Here is a 23,678-nt window from a genome sequence, read left to right on the forward strand (position 1 = left end):
TCAGCTGCAATCCCCTCAGAGTAGCTATCTGTCCATCCTTATAGGTTTTCTGTTCCACAGCTCTGGTAACTCCTTGTATCTGCCCTCTGCTTGCATCCTCAGCTGTTGGTTTGTTGGCTGCAATCCTGGTCTGAGGAACCCTAGGAGTTTATCACATCAGCAAACCAGCTCTAATGTGCTACTGAGTACAGTAGCAGGTTAATGTGGGAACCTTATGTCTTCCAAAGAACCTACCCCTCTCACTTCTGGCCACTGTAGGGTCCAGGGAAAGTGCCCAGCAGCCCACCCTTCCCTCACTGCAGTTCTGCTGACAGAGCTGGTGAGCTGCAAGGGAGCAGAACTCCCTCGCCAAAAAGCAAAAATTCTTCAACCAAACACTTCTGGTTTTGTGCCTTCATTTACTTTGGGTCGAGGAAGTACCACTTACTGTTCAGATTCACAGGTGTTTCAAACAACTAGAACAACAACCCTCACCCCACCCCACCCCCATAATAGGCATCTCTCTAGTTCTGGCAGATAGCTCTCTTGACTGATAGACTTTACACCCATGCTATCCAGCCCCAGCATTGATTTCTCCTTAATGAGGATCTGCTTAGGATGGGGGTGAACCAAACTGTACTGCATGGTTGCGAGAACGCGTGCAATGCTTTTGCAGGCTCAGTCAGGGGTGCTGCTGGCCCTCGGGGGCAAAGAAGGAAAGCCAGACTGGTGGAAAGCACCAGCGAGTTTGCTAGGTTCCCCCCTGCTTTGCCGCTATAATCCCGTATGTGCTTCTAGTCTCGCTCTTTCCTCAATAGTACACCACGAGTCCAGGCTCCTGTCCTGCTTTAGCTAACATTGCGTGGGAGGCTCGATATGGCAGACACTCATCTCCGAGCCAAACCCCCCCCCCCCGGAGAGCCGCCGACACTCCTGCTGCGGGAGGCATCTCTCCAGAGCAGCGGGGTCTGCCTTTAAAGCCACGTGCAGGCTAGAAGCGGGCGCGGAGAGGCCGCGAATGCAGCAGCCAGCGGCTGGAAGGGGGGGGGGAGCTGTCCCTTCCCAGCTATTGGGGCTGGAAGAAAAACTTGTAGGCTCAGTGGGAGGGAGAGCAATTTCTCGGCCGCTCAGTGGCTGTCTGTGAGATCACCCCGAGGCGCAGGACCCCGGCCCTGGCCTGGGACCCTGCTCAGCGCTGGGGATGGGGCGGGTGTTGGCTGTGGGCTCTCAGCTGCTGCTGCTGCTGCGGGGAGGGAGCCTGGCAAGCGCAGCTCAGGAGGAGGCTTCGCGGGCCGGGGCTTTTCGCTGACCCCTCCCCAGCGTGCCCGGGATCGGCAGCGCCACCGAGCAGGAGGGAGCTGCCCCGGCCGGAGCGCGCAGAGCAGCCGCCCAGGCGGGGCCAGGGGGCAGCGCGCCCGATCGCGTTGCAATAACCCGGCCCTGGTCCCTTGGCGAGAGGAGGCAAAGGGGGCTTCGGCCGCTGCCTGCTGCCGCCGGGAGACTCCTAGCAGCCGCCCCCAGCATCCCGCCCCCGCGGGATCCGGAGAGAGGAAGCCGAGGCCGGGGGAGCGGAACTCCCGACCCTCCCCCGCGCGGAGTCCCGGGCGCAGAGGAGCCGGCGGGGCGGGAGCGGGGAGGGCTGCCTGCCTGGAGGCGCCTCCTCGCGCTGCTCTGTGGGGACGGAGCCAAGGCGCAGCAAGAGCTGAGTGTGCAGGGAGTGCCCGGGATCGGACTGCAAAGGGCGCTGCCTCCTCTCCCGGGGGGGGGCGGCTCGGGCCCCTTGGCCACGCGGCTGCCCGGCGCCGCGCAAAGTGCAAGAAAGTCGGGGAAAGTTACTGCCCGTCGAGGTCTCCCCGCCGTGCCGCTGCCTGCCGGGCGTGTGACACGCAGCACCGCTGCAGCGGGAGGCGGGCAGGGCTGGGACCTCCCTCCCTCCCGCGCAGGAGGAGACTCAGCCCGTGCTTTTTGCGGGCTGGGTTGCATCGCACCCCACACCCCCTTGATTTGCAACCCGCCCCCCAGCCACCGTTGGGTTCCCCAGCAGCGGGAGGAGGCTGCTCCCCGCCGGGGTATGTGCGGGCAGCGGCGGGATGGCCTCGGCCGTGTTTGAGGGCACCTCTCTGGTGAACATGTACGTGAGGGGCTGCTGGGTGAACGGCATCCGGAGACTCATCATCAATCGGCGCGGGGACGAGGAGGAGTTCTTCGAGATCCGCACCGAGTGGTCGGACAGGAACGTGCTCTACTTGCACCGGAGCTACTCGGACCTGGGCCGCCTCTTCAAGAGGCTGCTGGACTCCTTCCCGGAGGATCGCCCCGAGCTCTCACAGTCCCCCCTGCTCCAAGGTTTGGGCAGCTTCTGGCTTCCTTCCTATTGCCTAAGACCCTGCTCCTGGCTTGGGGTGTTACGCCCTGGAGAGGGTGGGGAGAGGGAACGGAGTTGCTGGGGAGAGTCAGGCTCTGTTGTTGCCTGTGTGGGTTGGAGTCGTGTTCCTGGAGCGATTGACAGGCTACAGAACGAGTGGGGGAGGAAAGGGTTAAACGCCATATAACGCGCTGGGTTCTCCACTGTGCAGCTTACAGCTGTGTCCAGTGGCTGCGGAATAGCGCCTGGCTCAGTCAGCCTGGTAACCCTTCATACAAGGCAGTGGAGAGAATCTGCGCCAGAGGTTGGGCTCAGATTGCCGGGAAACCGAACTCAGTCATCATGCTCCACATAGGCACAAGCCCCAAATTCGGATGCACCCTGTGGATGTAATTGCAGAGAGGGTGCTTAGAATACTGTCCCACCCCCTCTTGGGCCAAGTGAGCCTAATTGACATAATCTGTGTTTACTGCTCCATCCACACTGATTTAACACCTCCCCACCCCTGCCCAAGACACTCTGAGGGATGCGGGGTCTTTTGGGGTGGTATGGGGGAAACACAGGTGTTGAAAGTGGGAAGTCTGCAGCTCTTCACAGTCGATAGAGCAGACTTACAGGGCTAATAATAGGGGGAAAAGTCCAGACTTTGTGTATATTTTCCCATGAGAACATGGAAGTTTGTTGCTGCTATCTCTCTTTAAGCATCCTATGCTGAGCCCCAGTGCAGGGTGATGGAGAGTTAAATTCTGAGGCTTGATTCTCTGCTCCTTTGTACCAGTGTAGTTCTACTGACTTCAATGGAGTTACTTCTGATTCTCACCTGTGTGGGAAAAGACATGGTCCTTGAGGTTGGAGGTAGCATCAGAGAGTTTTCCCCAAGCTAAGGTGGTTAAAATATCATTTTTTTTCTAGAGTAATTCAAAGTGAAATATGTCTTGCAGGCTCTGTCAGTCACTCAAGCCTCCTGCTTTCTTTACTCCTGCCAAGTCCTGCCAAGTCTCCATCTATTTGTGTTGTCATTTTGTCCTGTTAAAAATATCTGGAATATATTCTTCTTCTGCCCCGCCCCTTTCCCCCTGATTCCTGTGCTGTATTCTAGGCTCATGGGAAATTGCTTCTCTTTCTGTTTCTGAAAATGTAGAGTTGCTCATTTTAGTTCATCTTGTTTCCCTTCCTCGTCCTTTCTCAGCTGACACTGAGGGAGGAAGGAATGCTTCCTGACAGTCTTGGCACTGAGTGCCCCCTGCAGTCAACTGGGGAACCTTGCTGTGTAAAAGCTGAAAACCCTTGAGCTGGCTGCCAAGTCTAAGGCCTACTGATTTGGGCACTCAATTTAGCATACTTTGGGCCCGATTTTCAGTGGTGCTGAGCACCTATAGGCCCTATTGACTTGAGTTGGAGCTGTGAGTACTCAACACCTCTTAAAAACCAGGCCCTAGTTGTATCAAGTGAGGCCCTTCAAATCAGTGACCACGCTTGCAAAATATTAGGCTTTAATTACATGTTTCAGAGGCCCCATTTGTGCTTTTTCACTCCCACTGAAATGCCAATGCCCCAACTTGATGGTCCCACGGAGCATGAACTATAACTGATGAATAGGTCAGGAAACCTCCTTAGCACATTAGGAGATTTAATTCCTGTGCAAGGCTTGGGCCCTGCAGCCCTCACTTCTGTGTGTAATCTTTCCCACATAAATTGTCATCCTGATTTCAGTAGGCTTCCACAGTGAATGACGTGCATGAGGAGCGGGTGGAAGAATTGAGCCCTAATACTACAGTCATTGGGAGCTTCTATCTCCCTACATTATGTTTAATGCTGACAATTCTATGATTTGGGGGTTAAGATATTTTAAATCTCAAGAACTGGCTAATGATGGAAACTATTTACAGTGAAACACGTGAATGTGATGGAATCAAAGACCTGAATTGTTTCTGAGTATTTGCAGTATGTAGCTGAAATTCCAGTTACAGTTAACCCACTTCTTAAAATGAAATTCTGTGAAAAATGACTGCGGTAATGAGGTATCACTGCATTTCTCTGTACAGTCTGTATTTCATATTTATTCACCAGAACTTGTGCATGTCTGGCCACACATACAGGCAAATCTTCTTTAACTAAATGATGCTTTGGATTTAAGCAGGGGATTTTATAATGTGTTTGGTACACATAGAGGGTATGACCCCATTTTAGATACACTTTTTGGATCTCAGGTTTCTGCATGTAGCATTTTAAAGAATCACATTTTTCCATAAATTTCAATATATTTAACCCGGTAGAAAGTCACACAGTTTCTAGGCATTAGCACTGAGTCAGATAGATGGTTGATCCTAGCTTTTCCAAAAGTGCCAGGCAGAGTTTTATTTGCATCTTCAGTCTTTATGGAAGCAGTGAAAGCATTGTGAGTCAAATTTGCATTGCAGAGCAGGAATTGGAAGTACTTCTGGTTACAGTAGATACATTTAAGTAGCATCAGAAGAATTAGATTATCCTATCATTTATATACACTTTGTCAAACTATGTTATATAAAAGTTAAGGGATATTTTCAAGTAGCAGACACCTAAAAATTGAGCTAAAATAGTTTGATCTTAAAAATGGTTATTAATTTGTAGGCTTAAAAAATGTCCACTTTTCAGCTGCAGAAATTTTAGAAAGAGATGGTAGACCACTCCTTTCGTGGGACTATAAATACTTGTGGGTTCAAAACAAAGCTAACATTCTGTGCTGGTATGTTCCTCTTTGCGCAGTAACAGCAAATTGTAGTGACAACCCCCCCCCCCCCCACTATTTCCTGAACTGTACAGCATTAATGATGCTTATGCAAAAATAAGGTAACGGGGAAAAAAGACCCATATTGGCCACTGTTGCACTAGGAATACTAAAAAAAAAGGTGGGGAGAATACTGGAGAAATACATATTTTAAATCTTTAAGAGGGAGTTGCAAGCTGATTGTGGCTTGTTTTGAGATTAGAGTTCTGTAGCTCAGGGCTTGTCCACACTTACAGATCTGCAGCAGCACAGGTGGAGCTGCCCTGCTGTAGCGCTTAGTGAAGTCACTGCCTATGCTGATGGGAGAGCTGCTCCCGTTGGCATAGGCACTCCACTTCCTCAAGAGGTGGTAGCTATATTGACAGGAAAATCCACACCCCTGAGCAACATAGTTATACTGACACAAATTTGAAGTGTAGACCAGTGTTTTGCCTTCTGAAGTCTGTTACATGTAAATCTATTTCAGTCTGAAGAAATATCATTGACCCTTGCACAGGGCATCTGTGCAAATGAACCGATCTGGTTTAAATGCATGCTTCTGTACTGCAACAAGGATTCCCTAGACAGAAAGTCTTGATCATGTGCTTGGTACCACGGTACATGCTCTTGTGAGATCTCTTCTCATTGGGGGTCAGGCTATAATATTACACCAAGCATGCTTTTCATTATGAACTTTGCAGGATTTGGACCTGCAAAACCCCCTATTTCATGTGAACAGACATTCATCATGCATATAGTTCCATTGAAGTCAGTTGGTCTCTTTATAAGAGTAAGAACTATTTGCATAAGTATTTTACAGCTTGAGCCCTGTGCTAATACCCATACTGAAGAAATTGTCACTGCATTAAACTAAGATCACTATAAGTTTCTATAAACTTAGAGTCCTCTTGCAGGATCCTGAGCCCTTCTTAGTGGTGCTCAATGCCATGAGCTGCTGTGTTAATATATCTTAACTTTTCCAGTGACTTTGTGCCCTAATGGGGGCGGGTACCAGCACACCCAGCAAAAATCTGACTGAAAAAGCAAGTAGAGAGTAGTATTAATTTGTATTCCTTTAGACCAGAGTTTCCATGAAAGCATAAATGTTCCTGCCACTTTAATGTGAACTGAGGGTTATCAGAATCTTGCAAAGATCAGACTTTATGAGCCATGTTGTCAGGGCCGCCCAGAGGATTCCGGGGGCCCGGGGTCTTCGGTGGCGGGGGGCCCTTCCGTTCCGGGACCCGCCACCAAAGTGCCCCGAAGACCTGCGGTGGGAGCCCCCCGCCGCCGAATTACTGCCGAAGCGGGACCCGCCGCCGAAGCGCAGCCCGGTCTTCGGCGGTAATTCGGTGGAGGGGGGGTCCCCGCCGCGGGTCTTCGGGGCACTTCGGCGGTGGGTCCCGGAACAGAAGGGGCCCCCCGCCGCCGAAGACCGGGCTGCGCGGCGGCGGGTCCCGCTTCCCCGGTCCCGGCCTCAGCCTCTTACCCGAGCGCGTCTCCGGCGGGGCCTGAGCCCCGCCCCGCTCAGAGCCGCGTGGTGAGGGGGCGGGGCTGTGAGCTCCACACCGAGCGGAGGCAGCTGCCCCGCCCCCTCCCCACGCCGCTCTGAGCGGGCCGGGGCTCAGGCCCCGTTGAAGCTCCCAGCCCCGCCCCCTAGCCACGCGGTTCGGAGTGGGGCGGGGCTCAGGGGCTCGGCCGGAGACTCGGCGCTTGATGTGCTGAGGCTCCAGGAGAGGGGCGGAGGCGGGAGCCTCCACTCTTCTCTTGGGCGCCCCTGCAGAGCCCGGGGCCCGGGGCAAATTGCCCCCTTTGCCCCCCCCCCTCTGGGCGGCCCTGCATGTTGTACCCTTAGGTGGAGTGGTACCTGCATAGGAAACGGAATTTAATGAGGTTCCTCTCATGCAGTTTTGTCTGTATTCTTCTGTTGTGTGGGAGACAGGGGAACGGTTCTCCTCCATCCACAGAAGAAAGGCAGGGTCTGGTCCATAAGGCTCACAAAATCCACCAAGGGCACAAGACCATCTACATCAGGGGTTGTCAAACTGGGTGACAGGACCCCTCAGGGAGTTGTGAGGTTATTACATTGGGTGGGTCACGAGCTGTCAGCCTCCACCCCAAACCCTGCTTTGCCTCCAGCATTTATAATGGTGTTAAATATATTTAAAGGTGTTTTTAATTGATAAGGGGGGTCACACTCAGAGGCTTGCTATGTGAAAGGGGTCACCAGTACAAAAGTTTGAGAACCACTGATTACATGTTCCAGTGGAATTGCATTGACATGGTCTCCCCTGATTACAACTATGCCAGGACAGGGGCATTCTCACCAGAGGGATTAGAGGGTGTATCACATTTTATTAGCCGCCAGCTTTATTTCATTTCACATGCCCTGGCAGTTCCAGAGAAAGTGTGTGCACGGAGGGAGAGAAATGCTGCTATGGGGATAGCTGATCACCTTCCCCTTTCTGTATAGGGAGTGGGGAGGTCTACACATACAGAGTATCAATCTCGCACAATCTGTACTATAGTACAAGTAGTATACACAGTATAAGCAATAAGACTTCATGGGAAAGTGTACTTGATACCTGGACATCTGAAATGCATAATGAGGCTAAAGGCCAAGTACGCTCATCAGCATGAGGTGTGAGTGTCTAGGACAGCTGTACTCCTTATTACAGTGATGCTTTTGTAAAACGTTTTTCTTACACATTAATAGTAAGCTGGCTAACAAGTCTGTTTCCATACTGTTTGCCACTCTCTGTAGGGGCATAAATTTTGTCTTCTAATCAGATTCCTGTTCTTATAATGACAGAGAATCTTCATTCTCATGATTCATTATGATGTCACCAGAATCTTCATAGTATTTTCTTTGGGTGTCTGAAGTGCACCTATCCCTTACTCTAAGCGCCTGCACAAACAATACAATATAAAAGTGCAGACTGGCTCAATAAGTGCAGTCTTATTACTCACAGACATACACAGTACTTTACAATTCTTGTCATTACCACTCTACATTCTGCTTACATCTATTCAAAATTACCTCCTCTGTAAAAATTGGTGAGGAAGACAGCAAAAAGGATTAGGGGGCTGACATAAAAATGATCAATTCACTCTAAAGAGATCCAGAAATAATTGTACTAGATCAAATTAATAAAGTAAAATAGAGAAAATGAGGTACAAATCTGTCATAGAATGAACGAGAAGTGGCTACTGCCTGGAAAATAATATTGAGTAGTTAGAGACTTCTTCAAGTACAATCCTTCACCCATTAAGTCAAAAGCAAACCTCCCACTGAATTCAGCGAGTGCAGGAACCAGCCCCTAGTGCAGGGATCGGCAACCTTTGGCACATTGGCCACGGTTCGCTGTCCCAGGTCAATGGGGGCGGGGAGAAGTGGTGGCCAGCACATCCTTCAACCTGTGCCACTTCCTGAAGCCCCCATTGCTCTGGAGCGGTGAACCGCAGCCAGTGGGAGCTGCAATTGGCCGAACCTGCGGACACGTCAGGTAAACGAAACGGCCCATCCTGCCAGGGGCCTTATCCTGGTGGGCCGTGTGCCAAAGGTTGCCGATCCCTGCCCTAGTGCTTCTTGATCAATCTAAATTTTATCTCCTAAGCACAATCTCACTGAAGCCAGTGATAAATTTGGCCGTTTGAGTGATTATGTGTTTTCTGGGAATCCTAATGGAGTGGAACTGTAACACTTTTATACACTCTAGTGCTGTTTTCCTGGTCCAAATTCTGCTTCCAGAAACTCTGCCCTCACAGACTTCAGAATTTGATCCTTGTATTTATAAACTCTTAACATGTGCTAATAACTTTATGAATGTTCATGTTCCCAGTGTAGAGACACCTGGATGGTAAGCATGAAAGCTCAAATGCACTGCCAGAATGGCCATTCACATTATGGCTGTGTGTAGTGCCTGAACCTCAGGGGTGAAAGTAACTTAAAGGACTTACCGGTATGCTGGAGTCTTGAGCAGGGGGCATGGCCTTAACCGGAGTGGGTGTGGCCTCAATGGGAAGAGGCAGGGCCTTTAAATCACCAACCGAACCCCGAGGCTCCTGGCCACCTCTGCTACCCAGGGGCTCCGGCAGCAGGGCTCTGGTGGCAATTTAAAGGGCCCAGAGCTCCAGCCGCTGCCGGGAGCCCCAGGCCATTTAAATCACCGCCTGGGGAAGCCAGTACGCTGTACTGGACCGTACCAGCTTACTTTCACCTCTGCTGAACCTACACACACACTCTCAGTACACACAATCTCATCTGTCTCATAGGGCTGTTCTGCTGTATTTCTCTTTTCAGATTGCTTCTCTTCCGGCTGCTTCTTCCCCCACCCCCGTCCCATCTAGTCTGATTTTTCTCTTCCTTTCTTCGTCAGTCTTTCCCAGGCTGTTTATCCCCGTCATGTCTCACTTTGCTTGGCCTACTTTCTGTTTCCTTTCTTCCTCTTCACATTTTTCTCTGTCCTTCACGAGAATGTTGGTGTCACCAATAATTAATTATCTGTGGCACATCAGAGCTTTCCTATCATCCTCCACATTATCTCCTGAAACACAACTTCTGTTTCATGCTGGATCATCTCTGCCTTCCTCTCCTGTTACATCAGTGAATGGGAAAGAGATGCTCAGCTGCTTCTGTGTCACATCTGCAGTGCACCAGGAAGGACTGAGGGCTGCATGATCTGGACTACACACACTAGAAGACTGTCACATTTTGCTGCACTTTCTGTACCCGTAACCTACTGTGTTATGTGTGCTCTCTTATACACTGTTTACAAGACCATCTGGGAGTTTAATATATGTGTGAAGGGAGCATTACAGAGGCAATTTAGCAGTTTCCAAAGACAGCAGCTGTTACAGTACTGTGACAATACGGATAAATACACTGCATCTATTGTGCCCCATTTCACTGTTGACAATGTCAATAGTTCATTAACAGAGTTCAGAACTTCAGTCTAGTGGACAAAAGGGAACAGATCTTCATTTTCAGGCTTCTAGCAGTGTAGTCCCACTGAAATTCAGTTTTTTAATTTGCCTTAGTGGTCTTTAGATTCAGCTCTTCCAGGATGGCATTGGTTGCATACGATTGCTAAGGACCTTTTAGTGAAAGGACACATTTTTTCATTTGCTTCTCAGTCTCCTTTACAAGTTTTACTTGGTTATAGGTAAATCCATTGAAACCAGCTGATGTTCACCAAATCATTCAACAGTGTGGTCCAGTGATGGCAAAAATGAATGGTTCATCTGTAATGTTATAAGATGAATAAAACTTGCTGGTTTCATAACAAAGCCATCCAAAAATCTGGAGAACATAATGAATTAATAAAATTTGTCAGTTTGGGGTTTTTTTGGTCTATGTTCCAAATTTCTGAATTTCTGAGTTTGTATGAATTCAGTGCTAAAAGAGATAGCAGGGACTTCCATTTTAATGCCAAACTCAGTTCATTTCATTTCCTCTTCCTCCCATCACTTTTCCCTCACTTAATTTTGTCTTTTGTGTTCTGTCTTATACCATGTTTCTTACCTGACACCCTGTCTGCAAGATCACCAGGGCTGGGACTGTTCTCTTTGCTTGTGACAGTAAAGTCCTGAACACCTAGACTGGTGTTTGTAGGCGCTATCATAATAAATGGTAATGTTGGTATGAATGTATGTAAAAAGCCAGTGAGCTGAGAGACCAGAGTTCTCTGCCTTTAACCTCCTTGGGCTGTGCATGTGTGCACAAACAGTTGAGTTAAATATAGAATGAAATAAAAAAACCCACCTTTTTTACTCTTGAATTCCTGTTTTGGGGAATTTGTCAGGCTGTTGTTTGAAAGGAATACTGCTAGGTGCTATAACTTACCTCTGCATAATCTGAGCTGTGGATCTTAAAATAAGAAACCTGTTGTATCAGGATTAAATTTGTGCACTAAGGCCCAGATTTTTACAGGTATTTATCTGCCTAAAGATGAACATTTTGAAAATCTCACCTAACTCTCCGTGCATAATGCTAAATACCTTTACAAATCTGGCCCTAAATGCTCCCAAGCAAGAACTCTGTTCAGAATGTAACCAATTTAAAACAATGTTTTTTTCACACTGCCAACATCCAGCCCCCAGCACAGCTTGCCAGCTTCTTCCCAAGAAACGCCCCCAGAATGAGCAACGTTGGTGACATCACATGAAAATGAAACCCTTGGAGCACAGAGGTGACCTCTAAAACCTGGATTATTCTCTCCAGAATTAATGCATGGACTGAACCCACCATGTGTGGATTTCCCCAGCTCCCTGAAGATAGCAGGGTAGAGTGCTGCCTTTGTGACGCCATCCCCAGCCCCCTGCATAGATAGTGTGGCAGAATTGAAGACGAGGTGTCACAGGGGAGGTGCTGCTCTCATAAGAACTTAGGACAACATTTCTCAAATGTAGCCATCGTGGCTGCATGCGGCCACTAGGGGCTTTTTGTGTGGCCACAACAGCCTCCTGGGTAGTGATGGGAGCAGGGGACGCATCGGCCCCTTCTCCTCCCTCCCTGTTGCTCCTGGATGTGCCGCCCTGCACCGCTTCTGGAAAGAGGTGGGGCACAACGCTGCAGGAGCAAGGGAGTTCTTGACCCACCATTGCCTCTGGCTTCTGCTGTCTCCCTCTTTGGCCCCCCCGCATCCAAGAGTTAATAGGTCCTGGGGCTTGCTGAGAAAAGTGAAATTAACAAACATGCAGGTATCACTTCACAGCAGACTTACTAGCTATCTGTGAAAAGTGATACTTGTATATTTATTAATATAAGGTATCACTTTTCATAGCCTCCCAGGTAACTACTAAGTTGCTGTGATATTAACAAATATACAAATATTCACAGCAAGCCCCAGGACCCGCTAAGCCAGGGGTCTCAAACTCCTGGCCTGCGGACCATCTGCGGCCCGCAAGCCTCCCCAATGTTGCCCGCGGGACTCCAGCAGTTTCGGGACCGGGTCTTTCCCTTGGCCCCACCTGCTGGCCCCGGGAGATCCCCCCTGAGGTGCCCCGGCAGCAGAGCTGAGTGGAGTCTGCCTGGTCACTCCAGTCGCTGCTGGATCCTCCCAGGGGCGGGGCGGGGCTGTGCCTCTGCGCGCTGCCCCCGCCCCGAGTGCCTCTGCGGCCAATGGGACGCTGTGGGGGCAGTGCCTGGGGACAGAAGCACACGGAGGCCCCCCGGCCTGCCCCGTCTTGGAGCCCCAGGTAAGCGCCGCACCCCTGACCCCCTCCCAGAGCCTGAACCCCCACCCCCTCACCGCATGTCCCTTCCCGCCTCCAAACTCCCAGAGCCTGCACCCCCTTCCCACATTCCCCTCCAACACCAAACTCCCTCCCAGAGCCTGCGCCCGACCCCACACCTCCCCAGCCCCCAAACTCCCTCCCAGAACCTGCAGCCCCTCCCCACATCACCCAGCCCCCAAACTCCCTTCCAGAGCCTGCACCCCCCCCACACTCTCCCAGCCCCCAAACTTCCTCCCAGAGCCTGCACCCCCTCCCCACACACACCCCAGCCCCCAAACTCCATCCCAAAGCCTGCACCCCAGACCCCTTCCCCCACCCAAACTCCCTCCCAGAGCCCAACCTCTCACCCCTTCTGCACCCAAACTCCCTCCCAGAGCCTGCACCCCAATCCCCTACCCCAGACCTCCTCCCCCACCCAAACTCCCTCCAAGAGCCTTAGGCAGGTGCAGGCAGAGTTTTTGGGGGGCGGGTTCTGGGCAGCGTGAGTGACATTGGCCCACTGGGAGGATTTGAGGACTGGCACTGGCCCTACGGTAAATTGTGTTTGAGACCCCTGCGCTAAGCCCTGGATGGGGAGGGGTGGCTATGGGGGAGGCCACATTATTTTTGTTGTTGAGTCTGCCAAAAAACCCTACAAATATACATTACAATGATCTGGATGTGAATCTGTGCATATTTAATTGTTTTCCTGAAGTTAATTAAGTATTTTAAGAAAAAAGTGTCAGTGCGGCCACCAGTGAGAGTTGGTGGCTGCACTCTGAGGCCACTAAAAAATTTGTTGCTAGAACCCGTGACATAGGATTTGCCACCCTGGATCAGACCATCTGTCCATTTAGTCCAGTATCCTGTCTGCAACAGTGGCCAGAACCAGCTGCTTCAGTGGATGGTGTAAAAAATCTGCAGTAGGCCAATGTGGGATAATCTGCCCTCCACATAGGTTTCATCTTGATCTCTAATAATTAGAGATTAGTTTAAACCCTGAAGCATGGAATTTAATATCCCTTCCAACATTTTTATTATCTTTAATTATAACAACTCTGGCTATTTTTGGTTAGCCATATAAATACCCAGCTCCCCCCCCCCTTTAAATCTTGCTATGTTCTTGGCCTCAATTATTTCCTATGACAATCAGTTTCACAGCTTAATTGCTCCTTGTGTGAAAATGTATTTCCTTGTATCCGTTCTGAATTTCCCACCTTTTAATGTAATTGAATGTCCCTTTGTTCCTGTATAATTCTGTGCAGAAATGGGGAGGAGGGGTGGCAATAACAGTTGTAGACTGACTGTCTTATCTTCCTCTGAGTCCAGGCTGAGGTTGCTAATGCATGCCCTGCAGGTGGGGATTTGTAAGATCTAATTGCCTTCCATGCAATTGATTGGGGGCTCAACCTCCAAAATTTGTGGTCCCTCAATCCCTTTGAGATGGCAGTCTGGGTCGAGGAGAGGAAGGTACAATGTGATTTATTTAATATGTAATAGTCATCACAGTACAACATCTCACACACGTTGCAGAAAGCATACACTTGCTTTGACCTCCATGCTCCAGTAAGCTTCCATGGTTAGTGAGTTAAACTTAAGAGCGGAAGGGGAGGATGAGGATCTCTATGCCAGTCCCTTCGCCCCTTACCCATGAGTTAGTCCCATTGGAGTCAATAGGGCTAATCTTGTGAGTAAGATGAACAGGATTTGGGACCTGTCTGAGACGTTGCCAACTTAACATAGCTACATTTTTGGAAAACCAAAGACCTATTCATGGCATTATCTAGGGATGGTGTGTGAGACTTACAACTCGTATGTATGTATGTAGCTATTTTGCCTTGGAAGTCAATAGATCTTTTTATAAGTGATTCATTATGTACATTTCTCATCAACAGTGCGTGTGATATAGTGAGATGGGCACCATTGAGTGAAATTCCTCCCCCATCAGTTAAAAAACATGCAAATGAATCAAATAAATGCTTTGCTATGTATGTGTGTTACATAGAAGTTCAGCAGTGTGCAAGTTTAGGTGTATGGACATTAAAATATTGTAATTATTCACATTTTAGTAACATTTGTATATAACTGAAGGTTTTGTGGTGGAGAGAAGAAGCCCATGGAAATCCAGTTTAGCTTAAGAACGATAAAGATGGGTGTTCACAGCATTTAAATCACTTGGAATGATAGTTATTTGTCCAAGCATAGTACACATAATAAGACAGCACAGCAAAGTTTCCAGGGAGGATCTAGCACATGCTTTCAATTAGAAGTCAGACTGCAGCAGAAGAAAAGGAGTGTGAGCAACATTTCTCCATGACCTCACTAGGATATTTCCCAGCTCTCAGCTAATCTACGTATGCATGACTGAACAAGTGAAAAATAGTACAGTTGGGTTCCAAGCTACAAGGCATCTTCTTCTGATTTATTTTCCTCTATTTAAGGGCTTCTGTCAGAATAAGGTTTCCAACTCTGCGTTAGCAGTGTAAATGGAGGACTTGGGTGAAATCCTGAAACCCTCTCGGCCAAAAGTTACTCTGACTGATCCTGCGAACTCTTATGCATGTGAGCAGTCCCATAAACTGCAGGATCGTGGCCTACAGTTACTGAAAGTACTATGGCATGTCTTGTACCTGTTAATTTTTAAAATTATATAATGTGTACAAATATTACAAATGAAATTATGCTGGCTTCAGTTTACATGTAAAACCATTTGGGTATTTTCCACATATTTAGAATGCAGATGCATAAAGCAGAGGGGCCTGTACTTAGCTGAATTCATAGTGACTAATGGTATAAGATCAGCAGCTTTAGGCTGCATGTTTGTAGTGAGAACGTTTATAGCGATTTATTCATGCATATATAGTCCTTATTCATGCATGTAGGCAAAGCCTGTCCTGGAGCTCGTGCTCTCTGGCAATGCTGCTTTGCATGATCCTAAAAGCAGACCCATGTGCTAATCATGCAGTCTGACCACAAATTGGCACTTGTCAGTCACTGAGAGGAAGCATTATTTTCAGAGGTAACAAGTGAGCATGGATGGCTCTTGCAGGCTTTCGGTAAAAAAGCAAAAGGGTAGGAGTTTTCGCTGCCTCTCATCACTTCTAATCTCCTTCGTCCCCAGTCTGCTTCTTTTCTTCTGTTACATTGTTTAAGGTTTTAATAAAAATGTTTTTTATTGTGCTAAAAGCTATAACGCCTTCTGTTCCAGTTTCTGGTAGGTTTTTGTTTTTTGTATTGGATCTGTAGCTGATTCTTTTCCATGATCTAGAGGTTAGAAACATGTACTAGAGGTGAAATCTCTTGCTTATGATGGAAAATCTTGGTGGATGCATGGAGCTGTAGAACCCCCTACTGGGTGGCCTGTGAAGTTCCAGAGACTAAAAATCTCATCTGCCATTTCTGATGAAAGAATAGGCCAGGGGTCGGCAACCTTTCAGAAGTAGTGTGCCGAATCTTCATTTCTTAACTCTAATTTAAGGTTTCGCGTCTCGGTAGTACATTTTAACGGTTTTAGAAGATCTCTTTCTATAAGTCTGTAATATATAACTAAACTGTTGTTGTATGTAAATAAATAAGGTTTTTAAAATGTTTAAGAAACTATATTTAAAATTAAATTAAAATGCAGAGCCCCCCAGACCGGTGGCCAGGACTCGGGCAGTGTGAGTGCCACTGAAAATCAGCATGCGTGCCATAGGTTGCCTACCCCTGGAATAGGCCATTGTAGACAGAGAGCTCTTACGTGGACAGATATTCTTCTCTAAGTACTGATTCCTGCCAGCCGTCTCTTTAGCAAGATTAGAAGGTGTGTCAGTGTCTTGAATCTGCAACACTGGAGCCCAATCCTGAAAACCTTTACTTACACAAATAGTCTGTTCTCATGCAAGTAGTTCCATTGTGTTCAAGGATTTGCAGAAAGTTTTTATATAATGCTGTATGTCTGGCAGGAAAAAAAGATGAATGCCTATGTTAGAAATATTACTGGAGAAAATCAGATCCTAATATTGGAAATCAACAGATGCGAACTTATGTACTTGGTCATGTTAGGCGTAGAGATGGATAACCCGAGAAAGTTATTATGGAAGGAATGATGGGGGTCATTGTAATGGGGGATGACCAGCGAGGCAATGATGAATGGATAATATATGGCAGATCACTGGAAGGTCAGCTGCTCAGCCCTTGAAATTAGCGATAGATTGTGAAGGCTTTAGAAAATTCTGCTATGATGTCACTAATATTAAGACATGAATACATGGATTTATTTACTTACCTACTTATTCATAGTAAAAGCCAGGCAAACAGTACAGTGCCACTTTGCATATAGAATCATTGGCCCCATGTCAAAGCACAGGTGGGGCTGGCCTGGAATAAAGAGCTGGCAAAATGGGCTACCAAGCAACTAGAAAGACGTAGAAAATGAGGCTATATCTATATGTTGGTCCAACTTCCCAATAACCCTATTCACCTACATTGTAGTAAGATGGAATCTCTGTAGGTGCCTATTAGTTACAAAATTCAGAGCTAGATCAAGTTTCTGAGCACCCCAATATTAAGGGCTGCTGGTTTTGCTATGTCTACTTTCTTTAGGCCCAATCCAACTCCCTTTAAAGTCCATAGAAATACTCGCATTGATTTCAGTGGGAGTTGACTCGGGCTCTGGGCAAGGAACCTCTTCCTTCCTTGAGCATGGAAGAAATAGGGGAAGTTACAGTGTGCCTAATGGATTTGTATAGAATATAGCAGAATGTGACAACACATCCAACATCCTATTGGTCCATCCTTGGCAATCCTCTGCTCTGCTGTGGATGATGTAAATTTGGGGCCCATTGCCAGTAGTAGTTGCTGTTGAGATAGTCTGTAACCTTTTTTTTAACTAAAGCTGTACTTTAAGGACCATTGCCAGCCTAAACTCACACTTCTGCCTGGAAGTTACGTATGTGCCAGTGCTACGAGCAACACCTAAAATAAGGCTATGTAGACACTACTACTTATGTCGGTATAACTTATGTCACTCAGGGGTGTGAATAAGCCGCCCCCCTGTGCAATGTAAGTTACACCGATCTAAGCGCCAGTGTGGACAGTGCTGTGTTGGCGGGAGAGAGCTTCTCCCACCACCATAGCTACCACTGCGTGCAGGGGCCAGATTAATTAAATCGATGGGAGAGCTGTCTCCTATCAGATTAAAGTATCTGCACTAGCAGTGCTGCGGTGCCACAGCCGCACCGCTGTAAACTGTGTAGTGTAGCCACAGCCTAAGATAACAATGCCAGAGAGAGATTGAAAGTTTTCTATATTTTTGTCCTTAGTTTGTTCGTTTTGTATGTTTGACAGTCTTGTATGGGTCTTTCACACAGAAACAAGGAGATTAAAACTTTTTTAAAAAACAGGAAAATATGAGTGTAAAACCACAAAAATTAACAGAGTGCTCAAGGACAGAGTTCTACCTCAAACTATTTTACACGTTTTTGTTGTCTGCTTTTAAAAGATTCACCCAGGTTTTTCAGTTTGCTGGAGTTTTTTCTGCAGCAGCCTTTAGGACTGCCTCATTTCCCAACAATGAGATCTGTTAGGTTGTGAAAAAAATCTCTCAAATATTATGGTGGAAGCCTCTTATTCTGAGACATTTAAAATAGAGACAAAGCACTCTAAATATATTGCACTGACTGGATATTAAGATGGTATAGAGGACCTAATGTCTTTTTCCATCTTGATAATTTCTATGGCTGTGTGATAACGTTCATGGTGGATGATTACCATGACAGTTGTAGTAAAAGCCACTTGTCCTGCAGTCTAGCTGTTTACAAATAAGGTTTTGAAAATCTTCCTTTGATTATTGCTCTTGTACCATATTACGTTCAAAGAAATATGAGACTGCTCTCAAAGAGCTTTGTTTAGCTTGTGTTTGATTCTTTCCTCTTCTCTTGTGTGGGTATTTTCTTTTCCACTCTTCTTTGAGAAATAAAGATAGATCATGGCTCTAGAAAGAGGATTTGGGGTTTTTTTGATTTAATATCCCACCCTGTGTTCCAACACAACAACACTCTGAAATTAAGTTAGGGGAGCTACATCTGGACAATGGGTCATCATCTCCTGCGGTAAAAGACGTGTATCAATTAGGCATGCTGTTTGATGCCTTTCCACATATTCTTGAGCAAACTAGATCTGTCTACTACATATAGACGTCCACTTGCATGTTTTGTATTTTCATTCTTGCTTACAATGTGTTTAATTTGTTTCTAGGACTAATCACAATAAAAGAGGCCCGTGATATAGAAGCCAGGCTTAATGAAGTGGAGAAGCTTCTGAAGATTATTATAAATATGCCTTGTAAAGTAAGTATGCTAAGTACCCCCTTACTGAACTTCAGACCTGGTGGATATAACTTGCCCTCTTCATTTAGATGGGAAGGCATGGGGCTGTTTGAGCTTTTGCAGAGGCAGAAGGAGCTGTTTAAGATTCTGCATATCATCCCACCCTGTATCTCAACCCTCATAGTACCCTACCCCTTGTTTCTACCCCTGCTGCCTTTTCTCCTAAGCAGCCCTTTGGTATCCTTCTTTTACCCAGAGGACCCTGCTTTTCCTAGTGCACCAAACTATCACCCTCTCTCCAGTCAGGTACATCCCTCATTTCAACACACGTTCTTATCTGGAGCCTGTCAGAGTTAATCCATCTAAGTCAGTGGTTCTGAACCTATTTACCATTGTGGGCCACATATGCAGCTCTCTCTGTTATGAGAGCTGAATCCACACAACATATATATACACTACCCGTGTGGTCCTAAGGATGACACAGGGGCTGCAGCTGTGTGCTGATTGGACCACAAGCGGCCGGCAAGTTGAGAACCAATGATCTAAGTAATGTTCTGTTACATAACATTTACTACAAAGTGACCTGTGGCATTGCCATGACTATCATCTCCTTGTCTTTCAGGGTAATATATCTGACCTGCATGGTGTGTTGAATTGAGGGCCCAATCTTGTAATTAGATCCACATGAGCAGACCTCCACTGATTTCAGTGGGACTCTGTATGGCACAAGGGTCTACCTCTGTGTTTTCTGATTGCAGGATTGGGGCTGTAGATTGTAAGCTCAGTCAAGCAGGGACCGTGTATTTCCTTGTTTTTATTGCACGAGGCACACTGAAGGTGCTCAATGAATAATAATAATAATGGGTATTATTTATAGTCTTGCCACTGCTATCCCAGGCTTCTGAATGCCTTCCTTTTAATGTTATGAGGACTCTAGATTCAGTCCGCTTTTTAAATTGGACAAGTCACTTAACCTCTCTTCCTTGGGTTGCCCATCTGTACAAAAGGTATTATAATATTTATCTCCATGATGAGGCTATGTTGAGGCTTGATTAATATATGCAAAACACTTAAAGATCCTTGGGACGATCTTATAAAAGAGCAAGTGCTCTTGAAGTTCAACCACACATGCAGGAGTTGGGAGATGAGTTGCATTCTTGGTCATGGCACTGGCTTTGCTGTATAAATGGGGAAGTCACTGAACATATGTGCCTCAGTTTCCCCATCAATAAAATGGGGATAATGATACTTTGCAGTGATACAGTGAGTCAGATACTGAGCGATTTTATTCATTTTCAGTGCTTTGAGTTCTTCAAATGGAATGCAGCATGGAAATACAATGTATTTTTATTTTATATTTTCAGCCAAGATCCTATCATAAGATGGTGTAGCCAATAGACCATGTGCCAGACATGATCATTCTGCCTGACAGTCATATTGCTATATTTCAGTGTCTCAGATACTTACAAAGTGTGTAGTCAGGTCTGCTGTGTCAGTGTCTTTACCAAGGAAACTAACTCATGAGCAAACAAAGCGCTTACTGGGGAAGAAAACTACTTGAGTAATTGGCAACCATGGTGACTGATAACCAATGTTAATGGTTGGTCATTTTGAAATCTGCAGATCATGGACCTGGTTGGCTACTTGTTCTTGTGTAGAGCAAAATGTACTGCACAGTAGTCAGTGGAGTTACACTAGTGAAAAGGAATGCCAGCGAGAGGAGTTTCAGACTTCATGAGATTTTTGGCATGTCCAGATGAGTTCAGTGTAAGAGGTTCCCTCCCCTTCTCCCCCACTGGACAAATAAGTTTGTTATAAGGAACATTAACTATATTTTATACAAAGTGCCTCGAAAATCACTGATGGGCAAGTAACAAAAAACAAAAATAAATGCATCCATTAAGTAGTCATAATTTATTAGACAAACCCTGAGAGGCACTGGGCATCTGGAATGCCTAATGTAGTCAATGGGAGTTGCATGTTGTCAATAGGAATTGCATGTATTCAGCATTTCTCAAGATTTGGCCCGGTAACAGGTGGGAGGTAGGGGGTAACAGGATAAACAAACCAAGTGGTGAGTCTGGGCCTTAAATTTTGAAAATATTTATTTCTTTGGTTCTTTTTCAGTATTCTAGATCTGAAGTTGTCCTTACCTTCTTTGAAAGATCTCCATTAGATCAAGTGTTAAAAAATGACAATGTCCATAAAATTCAACCAAGCTTTCAGAGTCCAGTTAAAATATCAGGTAAGAATTATTAGCTCGCTTGAATGCACACAAGAATTATTAAATTAAAATATTTGTCTGTTCTTTCCCTCCCCTCCCTCCTCAACATTCCAGAAGAAACCCTTCATCCCCCACTTTCCCCATGCTCTTGCCTTCTAATGTATAGACTATCATAAGGGCAAACATGCTATGCAGCAGAGCTATAGGGCATGTTGAGGTGACTCCTTTGGGCATTATACGATCTTCAGACTCTTCTTTCCGCTGCTTGGAGTCCATTAGCCATTCCTTGAGAAGGCTGTGTCCTTGTGCTGTCTGTACTGTTGCATCGCAATGGAAAAACTAAGAGGACATGAACTAAATAAAGTATATTTCTATAACATGCAGAATGGTCACATTTTGTACTAAGGGTGTATTTATAAATATTTTAAGAAGGGTTAATATGAGATGAAAAGATGTAGAAGACATGAGTAATATATCTTACAGATAGTTGTGACTACATCAGTACAATAGAAGATTTCGTACATGATTATATGCCATGGTTCGGAGTAATCATTTGTTAGAGTTTATTAACCCTTTATAAATGATTTATAAATGTACCCTTAATATAAAGCATGACTGAGAAATTTAACAGCAAACCCACCTGTATAAACAATGGTGAAGAGCATCAAAAAAATTAAATGAAACGCAAGAGCAGGTGTAAGTGTGGAACAGTGATTCCATGTACAAATTCAGTCTCCTCTTCAGTGGAGGGTTTATGTGTCTGTCTCTTCAGATATCTACTCGTATGCTTGGGGGAGAGAGGGAGGGCGTGAATCCATTTACTGTACCTAATCCTCCTTGACCAGGATGTGAGTCAAGTAGAGGTGGGTAAATTCATTAATCTGAACAAAAAAAAAAAAGTAGGTTTTTCCTATATTGGTATATGACAGGTGCAAATGTATCCCGAGAGAGAGTAAATGCAAACACAGAAAATCAGTCATTTGTTCTTTATATCATCTTGCAAAAATTTAGCTTGTTCAGGATCTGTTTTTAGTCAGTTTACTAATGTACAGAACGAACTGTGATAAAGACGTCTAGGCCAGTTCTAATGGCAAAGATATGAATTTCTAGACAGGTTATGTATACGTTAATTAGAAATTACATATACCATTTCTGTGCACAGTTCTTGCATCAGTCACCCACTTAAATGCATGATGTGTTAGACTATATGCCATTTATTTTGCTTCTATATACCTGAAAATGTTCTCTGAAAATACACTAAAGAGTATATTCAATGGGACTACATGTAGAGTAAGTTGCTACTTGGTGTCAGTAAGGGTGGCAGAATCTAGCCTTAAGACTAGATAATGTGAAACAAAGTGCTCTTAAACAATATACTTTAAAAGAAAGTCTAGGAAAAATTGCAGTTTAAAATACCGGAAATTGACATACTGGGTCTGATTCCCTCGACACTTATACTGGTATAAATCAAGTATAACTCCATTGGAGCTGAACTGGTTAAACCCTGGAGAATCCATTTTTTTGTTTTTATAGGGTTTAAGGCTTGTTTTGTTTTCTGACGAAAAATGTAGTTAAAGGCAATACTTAACAGTAACGTAGTCTGTGTGCATCTCGGCACGCGTGACATGATGGGTCCAAAAGCAGATGGAATGTGGTGATTAAGCAATAGTCTGGGCTCCATTCTGTTGCAGCTCTAAGAGTGCAATAAGATGGCAGCTACTAGTTCTGGTGCTGCTCCCTCTTACACTGGTGTAAATCAGGCATAACTTTGTGGAAGCCACCGAAGTTGCACCCAACTGGGTGTAAGAGAATGAGGGCCACTGATATTTTTAATAATAGGTAAAGAACTGTGTGGAGACCACTATCTTAATTCTCATATATGAGTGCTCAAATACAAAGAGTGAAGCTTGGACTAGCAGTGAGTAGATTCGGCAAGGCCTATGCGTAGAGGAGGTATGGAAACAATGGGACCTGAACAAGAATACTTTTTTAAATCCCAAATTAACTCCTACAGTTTATAGTCATGCCTGACTTGATTTGTTTTTTCCTCTGTCTGGGTATCCAAAAGCACTCTGTGGTAGTCAGTCTTATGGACTGACTGGCCAGGGGCGGCTCCAGGCCCCAGCACGCCAAGCGTGTGCTTGGGGCGGCATGCCGCGGGGGGCGCTCTGCAGGTTGCCGGGAGGGCGGCAGGCGGCTCCGGTGGACCAGCGGACCGCGGGACCAGCAGACCCTCCGCAGGCACGCCTGCGGGAGGTCCACCGGAGCCGCCTGCCGCCCTCCCGGCGACTGGCAGAGCACCCCCAGCGGCATGCTGCCCTGCTTGGGGCGGCGAAATGTCTAGAGCCACCCCTGTGACTGGCTGTTATAAAGAATTTCAAAACAAAGCCCAGAGTATGATGTTTAGTTGACACAACTCTAGTCTGAATTTTGCACACTGAAATGACTGCATTGTTTAGTGGATGGTTCCAGCAGATGGCACTAAAGGTTAACTTCTAAAATGCTTCGTACTGCAGGAGTAATGCTGTAATATTCTTAGGTCACGTCAAGGACACTTGGAAAAAACTGACATGCAGAGCTTGCTTTACATTGGATCTAATACAACTCTCTAGGTGACTTGTAACCTCAGAATACTCTGCAAAAATATTTTGTTTTCACTAAAAGAAGACAAACTGTGTCCAACACAGTCCACTCCAGATTAAAATATTTGAAACAAACAAAGCTCACCAGATGAAAGCAGAATCTGATCCTTGAGTTTGCATCTCAATCTACTGAACAATGTTTGACAGTGAGTCACAGCTGATGTGGAATTCTGGAGGGATTCAATGTGAAACCACT

At 46.2% G+C, this 23,678-nt stretch overlaps 1 protein-coding gene across 1 annotated transcript in view; it reads left to right on the plus strand.

Moving 5' to 3' along the window:
• Positions 1–1,794: 1,794 nt before the first annotated feature.
• Positions 1,795–23,678, plus strand: part of PXDC1 (PX domain containing 1) — a 33,760-nt gene continuing 11,876 nt past the window's right edge. Inside the window, exons 1-3 of the mRNA XM_045007740.1 lie at positions 1,795–2,325; positions 18,546–18,637; positions 20,744–20,861. Coding sequence (XP_044863675.1) covers positions 2,070–2,325; positions 18,546–18,637; positions 20,744–20,861 — 466 coding nt within the window. The 5' untranslated portion in view covers positions 1,795–2,069. The remainder of the gene's footprint in view (positions 2,326–18,545; positions 18,638–20,743; positions 20,862–23,678) is intronic.

This window comes from Mauremys mutica, chromosome 2, assembly GCF_020497125.1.
Source record: "Mauremys mutica isolate MM-2020 ecotype Southern chromosome 2, ASM2049712v1, whole genome shotgun sequence".
Taxonomy (NCBI): Eukaryota; Metazoa; Chordata; order Testudines; family Geoemydidae; genus Mauremys; species Mauremys mutica.